Source organism: Myiozetetes cayanensis, unplaced genomic scaffold, assembly GCF_022539395.1.
Source record: "Myiozetetes cayanensis isolate MyiCay16 unplaced genomic scaffold, myiCay2020 scf2-11, whole genome shotgun sequence".
NCBI lineage: Eukaryota > Metazoa > Chordata > Aves > Passeriformes > Tyrannidae > Myiozetetes > Myiozetetes cayanensis.
Genome location: NW_026087411.1, coordinates 61949210 through 61965394, shown reverse-complemented (window position 1 = coordinate 61965394; position 16185 = coordinate 61949210). Strand labels below are relative to the sequence as shown.

The 16185-nt window shown below is 40.7% G+C and overlaps 1 protein-coding gene and 1 long non-coding RNA gene across 9 annotated transcripts; one reads left to right on the top strand and one right to left on the bottom strand.

Annotated features, from left to right (window-relative positions):
• The first annotated feature begins 1467 nt into the window (after positions 1-1467).
• HINT3 (histidine triad nucleotide binding protein 3) lies at positions 1468-8162 on the top strand. 4 transcript variants are annotated; one of them, XR_007628936.1, is made up of 6 exons: positions 1468-1635; positions 2143-2260; positions 3523-3592; positions 4345-4471; positions 6420-6870; positions 7710-8162. XR_007628936.1 is itself a non-coding variant. In XM_050315564.1 (5 exons), the coding sequence occupies exons 1-5, from the start codon at positions 1492-1494 to the stop codon at positions 6465-6467; spliced, it is 507 nt and encodes a 168-aa protein (XP_050171521.1). In that variant the 5' UTR covers positions 1468-1491; the 3' UTR covers positions 6468-8162. The 4 variants fall into 4 exon arrangements, 1 of the variants encoding a protein (XP_050171521.1); XR_007628935.1 differs by having other exon boundaries at positions 7639-8162; XR_007628934.1 differs by having other exon boundaries at positions 7589-8162.
• A 291-nt stretch (positions 8163-8453) lies between these two features.
• Positions 8454-16183, bottom strand: LOC126640065 (uncharacterized). 5 transcript variants are annotated; one of them, XR_007628940.1, is made up of 4 exons: positions 15839-16183; positions 13362-15748; positions 11740-13164; positions 8454-11182 (listed from the first exon to the last, which is right to left on the bottom strand). It is a non-coding gene; the product is annotated as an uncharacterized LOC126640065 (long non-coding RNA). The 5 variants fall into 5 exon arrangements; XR_007628939.1 differs by lacking the exon at positions 8454-11182 and having other exon boundaries at positions 11280-13164; positions 13362-13735; positions 14891-15748; XR_007628937.1 differs by lacking the exon at positions 8454-11182 and having other exon boundaries at positions 11280-13164.
• Between the last annotated feature and the right edge of the window lie 2 nt (positions 16184-16185).

Here is a 16185-nt window from a genome sequence, read left to right as displayed (position 1 = left end):
GTTTTATTTGGTACTGGTTTCAGTGCAGGTTTTGCATTGGATGTTTTGCACAAATCTGGTTTTAGAGCAAAGGAAAACCCAGTTACTTTCAGAACCATTCTCATTTGTAAACTTTAAAGATTTCTCTGCTTCAAACAGGCAAATGAAAAGAAGCAGGTTAAGTCATTGCAAAGGAATGCCCAGCACTCTGCAGCTTGGTGAATCTGGCAAATGAGTTGCTTCAGGTAGAATAGCTAACCATGTCCTGCTTGTAGAGGCACAGCTTGCTGGCCCTAAAAAAAATACGCATTTTTGAAAAATCTCAGTCTAAATTTTTCATCTCATTACCTTTTCAAACACTATATCCTGTCATCGATGGGACGAGTACTTTATGCCTTTTGGGCTGTGTGAAGAACACAAACATTGAAATTCCATTGTCAGTTGATTCTGCAGCAAGGCAAACAATTTAAAATAAAAATTATTAAGAAAACATTTTTAGAAATTGAAAGATAACTACCACTTACAAATACCTCTGTTAGCTTTGGAAGCAGTTGATAGGATGAGGGTGGTGAGGCACTGGCATAGTTTGGCCAGAGATGCTGTGGATGCCCTGTCCCTGGAAGTGCTCAAGGCCAGGTTGGATGGGGCTTGGAGCAGCCTAGTCTAGTGGATAGTGTCCCTGTCCATGGCAGGGGTGTTGGAACTGCACGATTTTTGAGGTCCCTTCCAACCCAAACCATTGTATGATTCTATGAAATATCTCACTTTGACTGTGAATTAGTGTATCTGTTGTGAGCAGGCAACAGTGTCAGGGCCGTCAGTTTATGCAGTTAGAACTACCATCAGGCTTTAGCCCTCTTTGGAAGGTGCTTAGAAGAAAACGTGGACTCAACTGGAAAAATCTCTGGAATCGTGCTAGTGACCCTGAACAGACTGCAACAGTGCTGAGTTGGTATTTTAAGACTATTTTTGCATTTATATAATCGAAGTAATCTTAATATAAATCTTGAAATATAGGGGCAAAAATGCCTAAATTTCTCATAAGACTTTTCCTGTTTTGTGTTGATCAAGGAATTGCTGGATGAAACTTTCAGGTGAATAAGTGGAGAGAGAGAGATCCAGTGTCATAAGCACTTCCTGTCTTTCTATCTGCCCTCTTTCCTGTGGATATATATTTTTATTATTATTATTATTCCTGGCATTTCAGCTTTAATGAGCTCAGAATGCAATCACTTAGTTTTATTCCCCTTTTTTTTTTTTCCCCTTTAATGAAAACCTCACGGTGAGCAGACTTCCTGCGTGTTTCTGCCGATGCTGCGGGGTGCTGGGGCTAGATGCCTGAGGCAGAGCTCCGAGGAAGCTCAGGATTGTGTCCCCGCCTTGGAAGAGCAGCCCCTGTCCCGGTGCCTCCGGGGGCATCGGCGCTCCTCCCTCGGCGGGCGGGGCGCAGGCGGGGCCGCGGGAGGCGGCGGGACAGGAAGGGGAGGCGGGAGCGGGAGCGGGAGCGGGGCCATGGCCGGCGAGGAGGCCGCGGGTGCCGCCGCCGCCGCCGCCCAGGGCAGCGAAGCCGGGAATGGCGGCGGCTACGACGGGAAGTGCGTGTTCTGCAGGATCGCCCGCCGGGAGGAGCCGGGCACGGAGCTGCTCCCCTGCGAGGTGGGTGAGGGGCGCCGGTGCCAGCGCGGCCTCCTTCCTCCTTCCCTTCTTCCCTCCCTCCCTCCTTCCCTTCTTCCCTCCCTCCTCCTTCCTGCCCTCGGGCGCTGCCGGGGGCCGCCGCCTGGCGAAGGGGTCTCGTTCGGAGGCGGGGCGAGTGCACGGCAGCCCCGGAGGGTCGTCGGCTCCTACACGTGGACACGGGGTGGGGGGGCAATGAAACATCGATCGGATGGATGGAAAACACCGTGCCTTCCGTAAATGTTGGCACAGCAGCCCTAAAGCTGGCACCGAGGGATCCTGACTGCAGGAGGTCGTGCTTGTAGGCTGGCTCCAAAAATCTCATGGTTTTTTGCTAGTTACTTCAGCTATGACATTAGGCATTTTTTAGGTTTTTTTGTTTGTCTGTTTGGTATTGTTGTTGATATGGGAAGGATGGACTTTCTTGCAAACTCTTTGCCAGTATCCTCCTCCTCCTAATCAATTTGATATGTTTGCATCCTTTTTTAGTATGAAGACCTTGTTTGCTTTAGAGATAGGAAACCTGGTGCCCCCCACCACTACCTGGTCGTGCCCGTGAAGCACATGGGAAACTGCAAAACACTGAAGACAGAGCACATACCTCTCGGTAAGGCTCTAAGTGTGAGTTTAACCTAAAGGAAAATAATTTTTCACAGCCTTAAGTAATGTGTTCTCAAGTAAATGATACCTTTGAACGCTATTTGTAAACACGAAAATAATTGATGTGAGTGAGTGAGTGTAGGTAGGGACTTACGCTTCCTGGGAACTTCCACGTGCTGTTCTGGAATGGCACTTTTTTTGTAATTCTGTGAAAACGGTGCACTAGTGCATGAAATCTCTTATGCCTGCATGGCGTACAGATGCCTCTGCACTTTGTTGGGACTGCAACTTTATTTTTAAAGCATTTATGTGCTGTTTTATTGCGTTTTCTTAGATACATATGCAATTTCAAATTATATGAAAAACAAGAATTTTGTAAAATGTATACTTTGAAAGTGCTACATTATTTTTCAGAAAAAGGGAGTGACAGATGAAAAGGGGAAATGCTGTTCCAATAAACTTAAAAAAATTTTGAAAAAATAAAATTCTAAAATGTCGAAGCTATCATTTATTGTTGTTAGGCTTTTTTTTTTCCTTAGGAAAACATTGTCCTGGAATTTGTTTCACAAGATATGCCTAGCTAAATGTGTTGAGTAACAGAAAAACCACAGCCATACGTGCACGAAGAGATTCCACCTTAGGGAAATTTACAGGTGACGCAAGAAAATAGTTACAGTGGCATTTTGCAAATCTTGCATCACTAGTGGTATTTCTCTTCTAAACATAGGGTGGTTTTCTCCAGGAAAAAAAACCTTTTTTACATGTTTGGATTGAAGACAAAGTGATAGAGTAATGAAACTTTGCCCTGGTAATAAGTAGGACTGGCAGTTTTATTTTGTGTACTGTCTCTGAAACTTACACCAGGCTGCACAGGACCTGGAGATCAAAGTCCTGAACCTGTACGGAGATACAACCCTGGAATTAGTGCAAAACGTCCTCATTCTGACCAATCAGTATTTTTGAATAACAATCAGTGTTTTTTTAATAAGCGTGTGATGATATCATGGGGCTTTGGCCAAAGTCCTTAAAATAATACCACACTTTAAAGCATCACTATCATGGAAGTTGGTAACAGGGGCAATTTTCCAGTCAGTCATTGTACACACTCCCTTGGTTGTCTTTGTTGGATTAGGAGTAGTTACAGTGTTTATATTTTGAAAAACCCTTGTTTGTAATCTCCATGTAATTAGTCTGTGGAACTCTGAAGAATACCTTAGTCTGGAATTCTGAAGAATACCTTTTTAAATCAAATTTATTTTTGTTTAATAGTGAAGAGAATGATGGAAGTTGGAAAATCTGTCCTCCAGAAAAATAATTTTAGTGACTTGAATGATGTAAGGTATGTAATGGGAACCTTTTGTCTATTGAACATGGTTTTTACTTTTCAGAATGTTAATTTAGAGATGGTGGCAAAAACTGCAGTATGATTTATTGAAGAAATTGGGTCTGCATTCACTTATTGCATGACTTCTCAAGTAGAATCTGCTGGCATTGAATATAAACTTTTTGTCTGATAAAATTCCAGTGCAGATTCCATTCCAGCTCTGAAATTCTTTAACAAGCTTATCTTGTAATAGGGAGGACACTTACTAAAAGGCTGCTTTCTCTTTATATGCTGAGAGTATGCTCTAAATCCTAGATGCCAGGAGAGAGGTATTCAAGGGCACTGCGTTGTGTTTCAGTCATACCTGCATTCATTTCTTTCAGTGCTGGACCCTGTAGTTTAAGGCAGTGCATTTGATAGCTGAAGTAAACTGTAACATACTTTGAACAGTATAGAGAAATAGGTAGCCGGGCCTTCATGATTAAAATCGATAGTTTGTTTTCCAGCTGCAAACTTGATAGGATACATTTAAATACTTGTTTCTTGTTTTTTAAAAAAATGTGTCTTAAATACAGAGATGTGAGGGAGGAGGTTAACAGGTTTTTGAAAAGGTTTTTTTGTGATATAACGAATTTTGTTCTTGCCTTTATGTACAAGGAAAATGTGATGAGTTGTGAATTCTGTTATCATGTTAAATAACCTGCAATGTTCAACTTCTTCCTGAATTAACATGACCAATACCTTTTACTTCTTTTCCTTTTCTAAAGAATGGGTTTTCACTGGCCTCCATTCTGCTCAATATCGCACTTGCATCTTCACGTCCTGGCCCCAGCCAGTCAGCTAGGATTCTTATCCAGGCTGTATTACAGAATCAATTCCTACTGGTTCATAACGGTGAGTGTAATGCACGTTAGGTTTTTGGTAGGTTTTCAGTTGCAAGCTGAAAATGTGATGTCTTTCTAACCTTTTAGCTCTGACGGATGATTTTTGTTGTTACTATAATTCTTAATTATGTGTATTTTGCATGAATTATTTGAGGAAAACATAATAGCATAAACATTAAGGTTTTCACCTATTACAGGGAATGGAGGGCTAATAACAGCACACAGTATAGTACTTCTGGATCTTACATGAAGCTCAGGTTCTGTGATGTGCTTCTTCGGACACTTTGTAAATATTTGGAGTTTAATTTAAAAGCTTATGTTCAAATGTGATGGACTGTTTTGTACATATTCTGGTTCATCCGGTGTAGGTGAAAACATATCCACCTGATGATTGCATTTATCAGTTCATCTTGTCGTCTTTAGAATAAAACAAGTGTCTGCTTTACAGAAACATAGTTTGTACTGTTTTGTGTCAGCTTTTGCTGATTTACGCCAGTTGAGATAAGCAGTGAAACTGAACTGGCACTGACTAAAGCATTTTGAAAATCTCTCTTTCGAGATCTCACTCTCACTGCTTTGATACAGCAAAGCACCTGTCCTTACAATGTAGCTGCAGCATCCTGGTATAATTACACAGCCCCAGTGAAAGTTGCTGAAAAATGTCTGTCTCATCTAAAGAATGTAGACAGCCTCTTACTTAAAGAGAAAAAACTTGACTTCTTCACAGTGGTACCTCCCTGAAGATCTCAGCTTAAAAAAAGCAGGTGTGTCTGCTGTGTTGTTGAGCATGTTACAAATATTTGGCCCTAAAATAAGCATAGCTGTGTAGTTTTACTGCTTATTATTTTGAATTAGCTCAGGGAGATCTGTACAAAGTCTGGTTATTCAATATGGATGCCCTTTAAAAGGTATTTTGCCCTGTTATCAAGTTGAAAAATGTTCTTGGGTTGGTGCTGGGTAAGGTTTGATTTTGGTGTTTTTAATTATAGTGTCTTGAATGTGGTATTTGTCTCAGAATGCAAATCAGGACTTAGATAACTCCATTTTCAGTTACTCCATGTTTTATGTAGCTTTTATTTACTGCAAATAAATCGCAGTAACTACTGAAGTCCCATTAAGTTCCTACCCTAAGTAGCTGATTGCATTTTTACTGTGTATGTATTTAAAATGTGCCAAACTTAAACTTTTCACCTCTTAATGTAGTTCCTTTGGAGATCTCAATAAAACCTCAAGCACTAGCTCAAATTAAAAGTTTAATTCAGTAGGACTGTCAAAAAAAGGAAAGGCTGACAGTAAACTGATCTGTTTCAGAAGTGCCCATGGGCTCAGTCTGGCTTGGTTGTTGGCAGACTTTGTCCTGCCCTGAGCCTTTCTGAGGGCTTGGTGAGCTGGTGCTGCTGGTGTACAAAACACAGCTGTCCCACTTCTGCCCTAGATGTGATGAGAAAAGCCGTATGAGAAAAGCATGTCTGAGTGTAGTGACATGACCAAAGAATGACATGTATCTTGTGACATCAACCACATACGTGGACACTCCCCACCTCTCAGCATCGTGTGTGGCTGTTGTGCAGCTTGCTGGGTGATGAGACCTCACAACACTCTGCTCTGGAGCATCTCACAGCGAATCCTAGGTCTCACCACTTGGTTGTTATGAGCACTTCTTTTTTTCTGAGGTCTTTAAAATCACAGTGCTTTAACAGATCTACTGTTTGTTTGCTCCAGCATCCTCTGACTTTCACAGGTCATGTTAACTCTTCTGATCACCTCGTGGGAGTTCGATGGAAACTGTGAGAATCCGCTGTTGAAAGCGGTTGTTGTATTCTGCTTTGGTTGTATGCTCTGTCTGTAAAAGTGCAAAGTAAACGCTCTGTCAGCATCGCTGTTTTTAAAATGGAATTTTAGGTAAACTGAAGGCCCACAGTGTAGTTAAAACATTGCTTTCTCTCCCTCTATCCTAGGCCGAACAGCTGATTGAGAGACTGCAAAGTGAAAATGCTGCCAGCTGAAAACTTGTGTCGTTAGCCAGTTTGTCGTTGAGCTCTGATTTAAGGTTGCACAGTTTGATGTTGCCAATAATATTCCAGGATAAAAAAAGCTTTAGTTCCTTATGAGGAAAGGCACAAAGATTTTGTATCTGCCAACCTTATTCTCCTTTGAATACTTCAGTCTGTGTACTTCCCTGGCAGTAACTCAATGTATTTAATTATAATTTTACATTTGTGTATGTACATACATAATGCATATGCACACAGGCAGAGAACTTTTCTTAATGAAAAGCAGGGTACAGTAGCGGAATGTACTGCAGCTAAGGCAACAAGTTACAACTAACAGCATGTACGTGGTGCCAGAGGGAGTATTTCTTGCGGAATCAAGCTTCCATTTTCAGGATGCGTTGTTCTGGAATTGCAGGTAACGTTAAGACTTTTAAGTTTCCGTCTACATTTGTACAATATGTTAGTTATGCCTAGTTATTAGTAGGTATGTTGCCAAAAGTCCACTACTAACTTTCTGGTGCTAAACCACTTCAATGTTACCTGACTTGTTTGCATCACAGTGACATAGTAAATGTCAATACAGGATGTGCCCAAAATGTGATAATGCTGCATAACACTGAATATAGTTTATGTGTAGGTGATTGTATGTTAGACTTAAAGGGTTTTTTTTTTTCCCTCTGATATGCACAATGTTTGAAACTAGTTACTGTATGTTTACCAAAAACGTGAAGAGTTCAGAGGAACGGATTTAATACACTGCTCTTCTGTATGGCAGTAAATACAAAAATCCAAATTGTCTGATATTGTTTTCACTGGAAGTTCCTTGGAGATTACTAATGCCTTGGCTGAATTTGGATTCTAAGTGAAGTCATAATAGAAACAGGTCCTTAGTGCAGTGGATGTGTGGCAAGCTTACATAAGAGCAATGTGATTTGAATTTGGGATAGCAAGGACTCAGCCCAAAACTGGAAAACTCAACTGTTGAGTTGCTTAAGGAACCTGCTGAACATTTGCCTTTGCTGTATGACTCTAATTGGGAATGCCAGTGCTTTGTTTTTCAATACCATAATAAGGCAGACTGTTTGGAAAGTTAAAACTCTAGAAAACATGGAGTGGATTTTCTTTTTTCACAGAGCATGTCTTGGTGTCAAACTAACCAAGTGCCCTTGCCTGATGCATTTAGATGCAGCTGAGGTGATGATGTCTGTTCCACCTGCAAGCTTCCCTGAACATAATATTCTGTGTTCTCCACAGATCCAGCACCCGTTGCCTTAGTGATAAAATGTATTGTAATATTCTTACAGTACTTAGGAGAGTTCCCATCTGTCTGAAGAAACAGCATTTTCTACCTGGAAGAGTTTACGCCTCTCTGTCTGTAAGATCTTCTTCCTAATGTCTTGTTACTCTTATTAGTGGCCACTCACATGTAATTTGCAGCCTTTTAGGGTTTTAGTTTCTAACATTTGGTAGGAAAAGTGTGACTTAAAGCACTGAATTTTAACTACTTCTGTGCAATAGATGAGGAGGTTTGAGCTGGCTTCTAGCTTTCGGAAGTACCTGAACATTAAGGTCTTTCAAGAGTTAATACTGTGCATGTGTTCTGATTTGTAATTAATTTATGTAACTGTACTTAACTGTGACATGTAATATTTAAAGTACCAACACGAACTGTTGTCAAAAAGGATTAATAAACAGAATAAATGCTAATCTTGGAATGATCTTCCAGTGCAATGGAATAGTTGCTGGGGGGGTGGGGTTGACCCTAGATAGCCCTTTGCTCACTCTTCACCCTTGACCCCAGCAGGATGGGAGAGTAGAAAGAGCAAAATGAGAAAACTCATGGATTGAGATAAAAACAGTTTAATATGTGAAGGAAAGTGGAAGAAAAAAGCCAAGGTGTGCAATGCAAACGTAATCCTCCCATGACCTCCCACAAGTAGGGCAGTAGTAATCCCCCCACCCCCCTGCCAAAAAAAAAAGGCCCTCTCCTCAGCTTTTATTGCTGAGCAGACATTGTATGACACAGAATATCCCTGCTGGCCAGTCGGTGTCAGGTGTGCAGGTTGTGCCCACTCCACACTTTTTTGCCCACCGGAGGGGGCAGAGCAGAAAAAAGAGGCGGCCTTGATGCTGTGCACACATTACTCAGCAGTCGCCAGAACGCTGCTGCGTTACCAACACTGTTCCAGACAAACCCGAAACATGGGCTGCTCTGAAGAAAGTGACCTCCGTCCCAGCCAGACTCAGTACGCCGGCTGATGTTCACAGAAGCACAAAGGTCAAGTTTTGTATCTTAACTTTTGAGAAGGGTTGCACTCATGATGATAAGACTGGAAAGATAAAAATATGGATATAATTTTAGCTTCCAGAGTTTTGCTGATGAACGAGATGGAGAATCTCACTTATCCCTGACAGCAAAATAGACAGGCCTCAAACTAGCTCAAACAACAAAGTGTTAAGCAGAGGGACATTAATTACCGAGGAACGCTCAGCATCTCGTTAGCGTTTTTCAGCACAGAACTGTGTTCGTTTTCCTTCCACATTGACAAGCACTCTTGGACTCTGCAGATAATTTTTTTAATTAGGCAAAGAAATACGTTGTGAAAAGCCTATCCTAATACTTTGAATGCGGTTCTGAATTACAATGGGCAAATCCCATTAACTATGTCACCGTCTTCCACAGAAGATTTTAGTTATTTTAAAACTTAAAAAATCATCTGTAGAGCTTTCCAAGGAGCAAAGATCAGTAAGGAGAGTGAACACAGTAGCTCTTACTCTCCAAGATCCTGGAGAAGCAAAGTTGTTTAGCCACTGCCCCAGCTCTGTTCTTTGATCCAGTATTAGCAATCCTGAGAAAAGCTGCTTTTTTGACCTCATGTTTAGGAATGACAAAGCTTTATTTGTACTGTTTTGCTCAGTTGTTTTACATAAACTCCCAACCTAATGTGAACCCAAAAAATAATGCTGTTATGCTGAAGTACTAAAGGCTCCCTCTGAAAGGATGAAATAGATACACATACAATGCTGTTAAATTAAGATTAAATGAAAAAGTTTGTGTTTTGACCATGCACGGCATTTTCAATGTGCTTAAATTAGTAATAGCTCCCCAAACTATTCCAAAGTCTTTAAGTGCGAGCTGTAAATAAAAGCGTAAAAATGGGAGAAAATAAGTGAAAACAGTATTTGAAAATAGACAAACTTGAAAACAATAAAATGCTGCATAAAACCCGTCATTTCAAACTGATGTGCAACATTTATTGAAATGGGGAAAGTGCCTTCAGTGTTTGACCAGACAACCCACAGATAATCCCTGTACAATGTACAGTCCAAAACAGATGGAGAGTTCATAGCCTTCAAGGGAAAGAAGAGGAAAGACCACTGAGAGAGCCTGCCACGTAGAAGTGAAGTTTTGGAGAGATTTCAAGACCTGAAAGTTACCCAGAATAGGGCAAGAACACCTTTTAGAGTGTTGGAGTTTACTTACTACTCCAAATAATCTGTTATACTAAAACCCCTCATGTGCTACAATTTTTGCAAAAATAATTCAGTTAATTCTGTTCTGTTTAATGGAAGCCTGCTGAAAAAAAAAAAAAAAAGTTGTGTGTTGAAAAGTTTACATTCCCATTTCATCCATAGATGCTAATTAATCACATCACAGATGAGGAAACAGAATTTTGTAAAACTTGTAAACTAGTAGCTAAACTGAGTCATGTGCATTAGATATGATGCATTCATGACTATACAGCCTTCAGGAGCAATTTTTTATTCCAGAGTGTACCAATGGGTAAGCCAACCAATTGTATTACCTATCTTTTAGCTGGTTTTTTTTTGAATACTGGCTATTACTGGGAGCACGAGATCAGATTTGTCAACCTGGACGCTGACCCAGTTTGGCAGCTTGGTGTTTATAATCATTGTGTGGGCACATAGAAAGATTTCAGTCACTCTTTCTAGAATGCTCATCTAAAGCTGGCAGGTAGGAAATGTGGCCCCATAATGGCTTAAAAAAACCACCAACCTGCTGTAAATAATCTTTTTTTTTCTATAACAATCCTTAGTTTTATTCAAAATAAAGTGATCGAGCAAGGGTTTTTTAGTTGCCTTACAAAGTAGGTAAGACCATGTCATTAAGGGCTTGTTCTGTTTCCATCTGTTTTGATCAGAGGTGTGCCTAAAGCTCTTGTAGATGTACTCAAGGGGTATTTAAACCAACCAGCAGCAGAAGAAAGTGTATCAGAGGCTGTGTAAGCATCTGCCACCTGATGCTGCTTCCTTCAAGCTATGAACTAACACTACAGCAGAACGGACTGAATGTCAGAACTGACAGAATTAAATAAAAGTCATTCCATAGCTGCTTTATAAAAAGCTTGAGGCGAAATCTCCTGAGGTCTGCTCATGTCATTTTGGCAAGAAACACTTTTCCAAGAAAATCAAATAATTTTAAATGTCTTAAGATCACAAATGACATGCCTTGTTTTCAGCTGCAAGACAGAGATTTATTTGGAAGAAGTGGTGAGTTTGAAAACTAAGTGGACACACACCAGCAATGCCTGATGCAGCACATATTCCCCAGTTTCCAACATGATAAAATTATGTGGTGGTTAAAACCCACCCTTTGTTTCCCCATCCATTTTCTACCTACATCTGACTCCTTTGTTTCCCAGATATTCCCAGACTTATTTCAGCACATTCATTTCTTCTTTTTTTCCTATTTTCATTGTCTCTCACTAGGAAAAAAAAAAAGAAGGCAGTGATAATGAAATCTGTATTCTTATTTGCTCAGTCCAAAGGCTTACTCTGATGCAAATCCCAACTAGATGAAAATGTCAAAACAAAAAACCATTCTTTTAGGCTTTTTGCAATAAAAGTTCTTTTATATAAATAGCATAAAGTAACATCACTTTTATCAAGTTCATAATTTATATTAAATTTTAATATCCTTTTGATGCAAGAGAGTATCTTTAAAGACCCATCAAGTAGTGTAGTTAACACCACACAGAAGCTTTTATTTGCAATGATAAAAACCAGAACTTCAGATTTCTAATGATACAGCTTTATGAGTGGGAACTATTGTAAATACAGCTCCCGCTTATTTTCAATAGCATTATTACAACTGTTTTATATAATCAATCCTTTTTTTTTTTTTTTTACTTTAAAAAGTTTGGAGAACTCACAACAGTGCTCTGAAAACACAGCTTTAGTAAGCATGATATGGGACTGCACTGCTGTATTTTTATTTATGCATTTGGCAGTACAGGATCTCTCCTCTCATTAGAAACATTACCTCCTTTTTCTGAAAGAAGAGCCTTTTTTTTCTTATGAATGTGCAGGTTCCCCAATACAGAATTTCTGTTGTCTTTCACATCTTTACATTGTGGCACCTTACTTCCTATGAAGGGGTATAGCTGAATCCACCAAAATAACTGCAGAGCTTTGTGACCTTCTAGGGTATGACACAGCATTGGGAGAACAGAAGAGGTAAAAATGGTGTGAGATACAGAAGAAAAAGAACAAAGGACACAGAAGGTTTGGAGAAAATATAAGAGTTGACTATTAAATACCAGGACTAGTGCAGCTCTCCAAAATACATGCAAGGTGCAACTAATTGAGGAACCATCAAATATCCTTGCTGTGATATTTTTCTAAGTTTGGGATTTTTTTTTCTCCTTCATGAAAATAGCTTCCTTTTATTCAATTTAACAGTGTGAAATTGAACCTAAATATATCCAGGCTCTTTGTTTGAGGAAGTATATGAATTCCCACAAAAGTTTTCAATTCCACATTTTACAAATCCCAATCCCCCATGCAGCAAGTATCTCACAACCTGTAAGGATCAGTGTTGAACGGTAGAAAGTTAGTTATATATCCTTTCAATAACCTAAAAGCAGTAAGCCAGCGGAGTCATCTGAAGAACTGTGATATACATAGTAGTAGATGATAAGGACAATCCACTGGCAGCGTGATGGATTAGCTTATCATTTGTGATTTCTGTCCAAATCTCTACCATTTTTACAAAAATATGCTTTATCCTTCTCACCAGTTTTCTCTCCTGCTCATGTCCCAGTAGGTAGCTCAGCTGAAATCCTGCAATGAAAACCTTTCAAGATGGTATCTAGGTATGTTTGTCCAAATGGAACCGTGCAAAATTCATTCCATGACAAAGCCTTATTGTAGTAAAGTGATAACCACATCATCATCTTTTCCTTGCCAAAGCATTTCACCTTCAAAATGAACCAGACCATGTTTTCTGGCTCTTAACAAGATTCCCACTACTTTATTGGAAATAGTCACATATGTTTCAAACAGCTGCCCAAATGTCACACTCACGTGTCCATCTTCTCCCACCTGTCCAGTGCTTCTAATGATCAAGCACAGCTCTTCTACTTCCTTGCCCACGTGTGAGTGAGCATCTTTCCCTCTCTGCTCTGTCCGAGACCCTTCAGGGGGTCTCCCATAGGTAGGATCTCCTCGGTGAGTGTGCGCAGGTTTAGAGGCAAGCCTGTCCTCGCTGCTGAATGGGTTCTTTCTCTGATACTCAATGTGATCCTCTGCCCAGGTCTGCCAGCTTTTCCTCAGGTCACCCACCGCACTGGTAGCTTTAGCACTCTGCCCTTTATCTCCTTCCATTTCTTGAAAAATGTTTTATGGTACTCAAGCAGGAAACAAATCAATGACTGCTTGTAACTGTGGTTCCTGGGTGCACTGTCAGCTGTAAAAGAAAAACAACAAATAAGCTTGTTAATTTTTGGAGGAGTTTTGCTCAAGTGAGAGGAAAGGCTGCTGAAAAAGACAATAAATATCTGAATATTTTTTTAACTCCACCCCTAATTCTACAGCAACGAAGAAAGTACAAGTGATTCAGCTGAAATTCAGAAGCAATGTTGGAACACAGTAAGTTATGCTTACAAGGTTACCCGGTGTACAACTGGTCCCACGGCCTCCGTGCAACACAAATGTAGTGCAGTGCTTATTCCTCCTGCAATGATGCCTTTTAAAGAACTTTATCCTGGTACCCAGCAGCCCCGCTGACTTCCCAAACAATCTGATGCAGTGCTGGCTGACCTGGGAAGAGAGCAAACCATTCCCCGAGAAGCAGCACACCAACCCGTGCACAGGGGTGGGAAGCCTTTCTCCTGCCTGCCCACTGATTAAAGGTGGACAAATTCATGCTGTGCCGACAAGGTTTCCACGGGCTGTGGAAGTTATTATGCACAGAAAATATTACCTGGACCTGAAACGTCAGTACATGGTGGGAGCAGGAGGATTTTCCTCATCAGGCACTGCAAAGAGAAGGGGAAATCCCAGTTAGTGAGCCTGTCACTGTCTGCAACACCCTATTTAGTGAAGAAGACAAAACCAGAATAGATAGTTCTCCCTTAAAAGGCTGTGCTGCACAGCCATGTCAGCCAGCTACACGCCACAGGCAGGCTCCAGGCAAGGGAGCTTGCGCTCCAGAGGGGAAACTGCCTTACTGCTCCGGGTACACGGGCTGCCCACCACCTGTGACATTACTTGTACTTACATTATGGGCTATCTGTGAAGTACAGGATTATTTTGATGAATTAGGCACAGACTTCTGCATACCTGCAGAGATCTGAATGTATTATAACCATGTCTTTGCTGGGGCATATTTTTCACCTGTTGCAATATGCAAACTAGAGTTTCCATATAGCACATTAGTAGAGCTGATACTTTTACCGACATTTGAAGATAAAACCGAGGATGAGTGCTAGCTTTTCTATGGGGAAATGGACAGAAATGCAAATTCTGAACAGTTTAAAAACTGAATTATTGAATAGATATTTCTATAATTTTAAAGAATTGTTGCTTTTAAGGTAAGATTTAATGGATATTTGCCCATATATATATGTTGGTGCTGTTGCACATGAACCCACGAGCAGTGACAGAGCTCCCTGAATGCCCCAGCAGAATGTGCAAGTCGGTCAAAAAACACTTGTGTTGCCTTTGGGTCCAGAAGAGTGCATGGGGTGAACAAAAAATGGCAACACAATCACTACAAAAGAGAACTGAGAATAATAAGCAGCAGCACACATCAAATAATGGCTTTTCAATCATGGTCTCTTAACTTTTAACCTGAAACTCATAACTGTCATATGATCCTATTGTTATTTTTTTTTTTGTGAGAGGAAGGCGTTTAATTCTAGCTTCCTGGATAAATTTCGAGATGAGTAATTACATTTTCTGTACTTAAAATTTTCCCTAAAATTTTAAGGCTAAAAAGGACAATTTTTCTTTCTTTCCCTCCCTAACATAGTAACATAATGTTGCTGATTTAGGATGACTCCCCAAATCCACACGAACAAACTGCTTGATTCTCCTCGATGGCATTACAGGAATGTATGTTCAGTTTACAAACACAGCATCTGAAAAGCATTTTGTTTTTACATCAGAATCAAATACTCTGCAAGTCTTACTTAGTAATGTACATTCACTTTCAAACTGTGCTGAGCAACATATATAGACTCCCAGAGATTTTGAATGGATCCTCAAGTCTAAAGTAAGAAAAAATCAGGGCTTTAGTTAAATTCTTCTGTAGAAGCAGTATCACTGGAAAACTGAGGTATGCATCTCGTGAGAACAGACAGCAATGCTCTGAAGATAAAGCAGTGCAGACAGAATAAGCAAAAGCCAGTCTCAAAGAGATTAAGCTTAAAAATAATACCAATAACGCCTCCTAAGGAGTTTCAAAAATGGAAAGTTATACAGCTAAGAAATTTAAAGTAAGACAGAATGGAAAAATAAAAGCAGGCTTCTTCCACTAAATCTCTCTCAGCAATCCCAAGATTTTGTAAGCAGTCTCAGGCTCTCGGGCTTTGTCAGCAGTTCAGCAATGTGTTTATTGCTGGGTACCAGCATTCAACTGCTGAGGTGAACAAGCCTGATCCACATCTTCCTCTTTTCTTTCTCTTCTAGGAAAGTTAACGTTTAGCTTCCAGGTCACTTTAGATTGTTTTCTTGTCAATCTTTAGGGCTAAAACTTCACAGTAAATCTCAGTTTTGATTACTGCAGAAAGGCATAACTGGAGAAGCTGCAGGATGGGATTACGGAGATGGATAAGGAAGGTGGCCTGTGGAGTGCTCACAGGTCATGAGCAAAATCTTAGCCATCTAGAAAAAAAGCTGTCCAAAAATTAGCACATAAAATACAGAACATGAGTTCAGTGCTGAGCTGGCCTGGTTCTAATAAAAAGCTTAGAGAAATCTGGATAAGCCGAATCTCTCAGCTCAACATAACAGGGAGATCAGTGAGTACAAGATTATAGTTATCATGCCTAGATATTAAAATAAAAGAAAATATAATCTGCAAGACAAAGCCCTTGTGCCCCCCCCATCCCCACCCCCCTCCCGTTGGATAGTCACACCTCTGTCCTTCTCCTGGGAATCTGCTCCTCTACCTGGTCCGACACCCCCACCGGCGGTGCTGACCTCCTTCCCACGGAAAAACGAATGCGACTCCCTTGGCATCTGTTAATTCTTAATGTTATTTAATGCTCCAGATCCTTAAACGTGGCCAGGAGAGGCCGCAGCGCTGCCCTACCAGCGTTAACCCCCCCGAGCCAGCGTGTGTCCCCAGGGAGCGTGCGGTTATTTATAAACCACACGCAGGCTCCGCCGCCCCGACACGTGGCGCGCGTGGTAAAGCACACACAAAACACAAATTAAAAGGAGGGTGAGAAGGAGGCGGAATGAACAGTAATTAACGCGGAGT

Excerpts from the sequence above, each read along its gene's own strand:
- HINT3 (XM_050315564.1), top strand. The coding sequence starts at position 1,492 with ATGGCCGGCGAGGAGGCCGCGGGTGCCGCCGCCGCCGCCGCCCAGGGC. Across the intron at positions 1,636-2,142 it reads CGGAGCTGCTCCCCTGCGAG|TATGAAGACCTTGTTTGCTT; the intron begins GTGGGTGAGGGG and ends ATCCTTTTTTAG. Across the intron at positions 2,261-3,522 it reads GACAGAGCACATACCTCTCG|TGAAGAGAATGATGGAAGTT; the intron begins GTAAGGCTCTAA and ends TTTGTTTAATAG.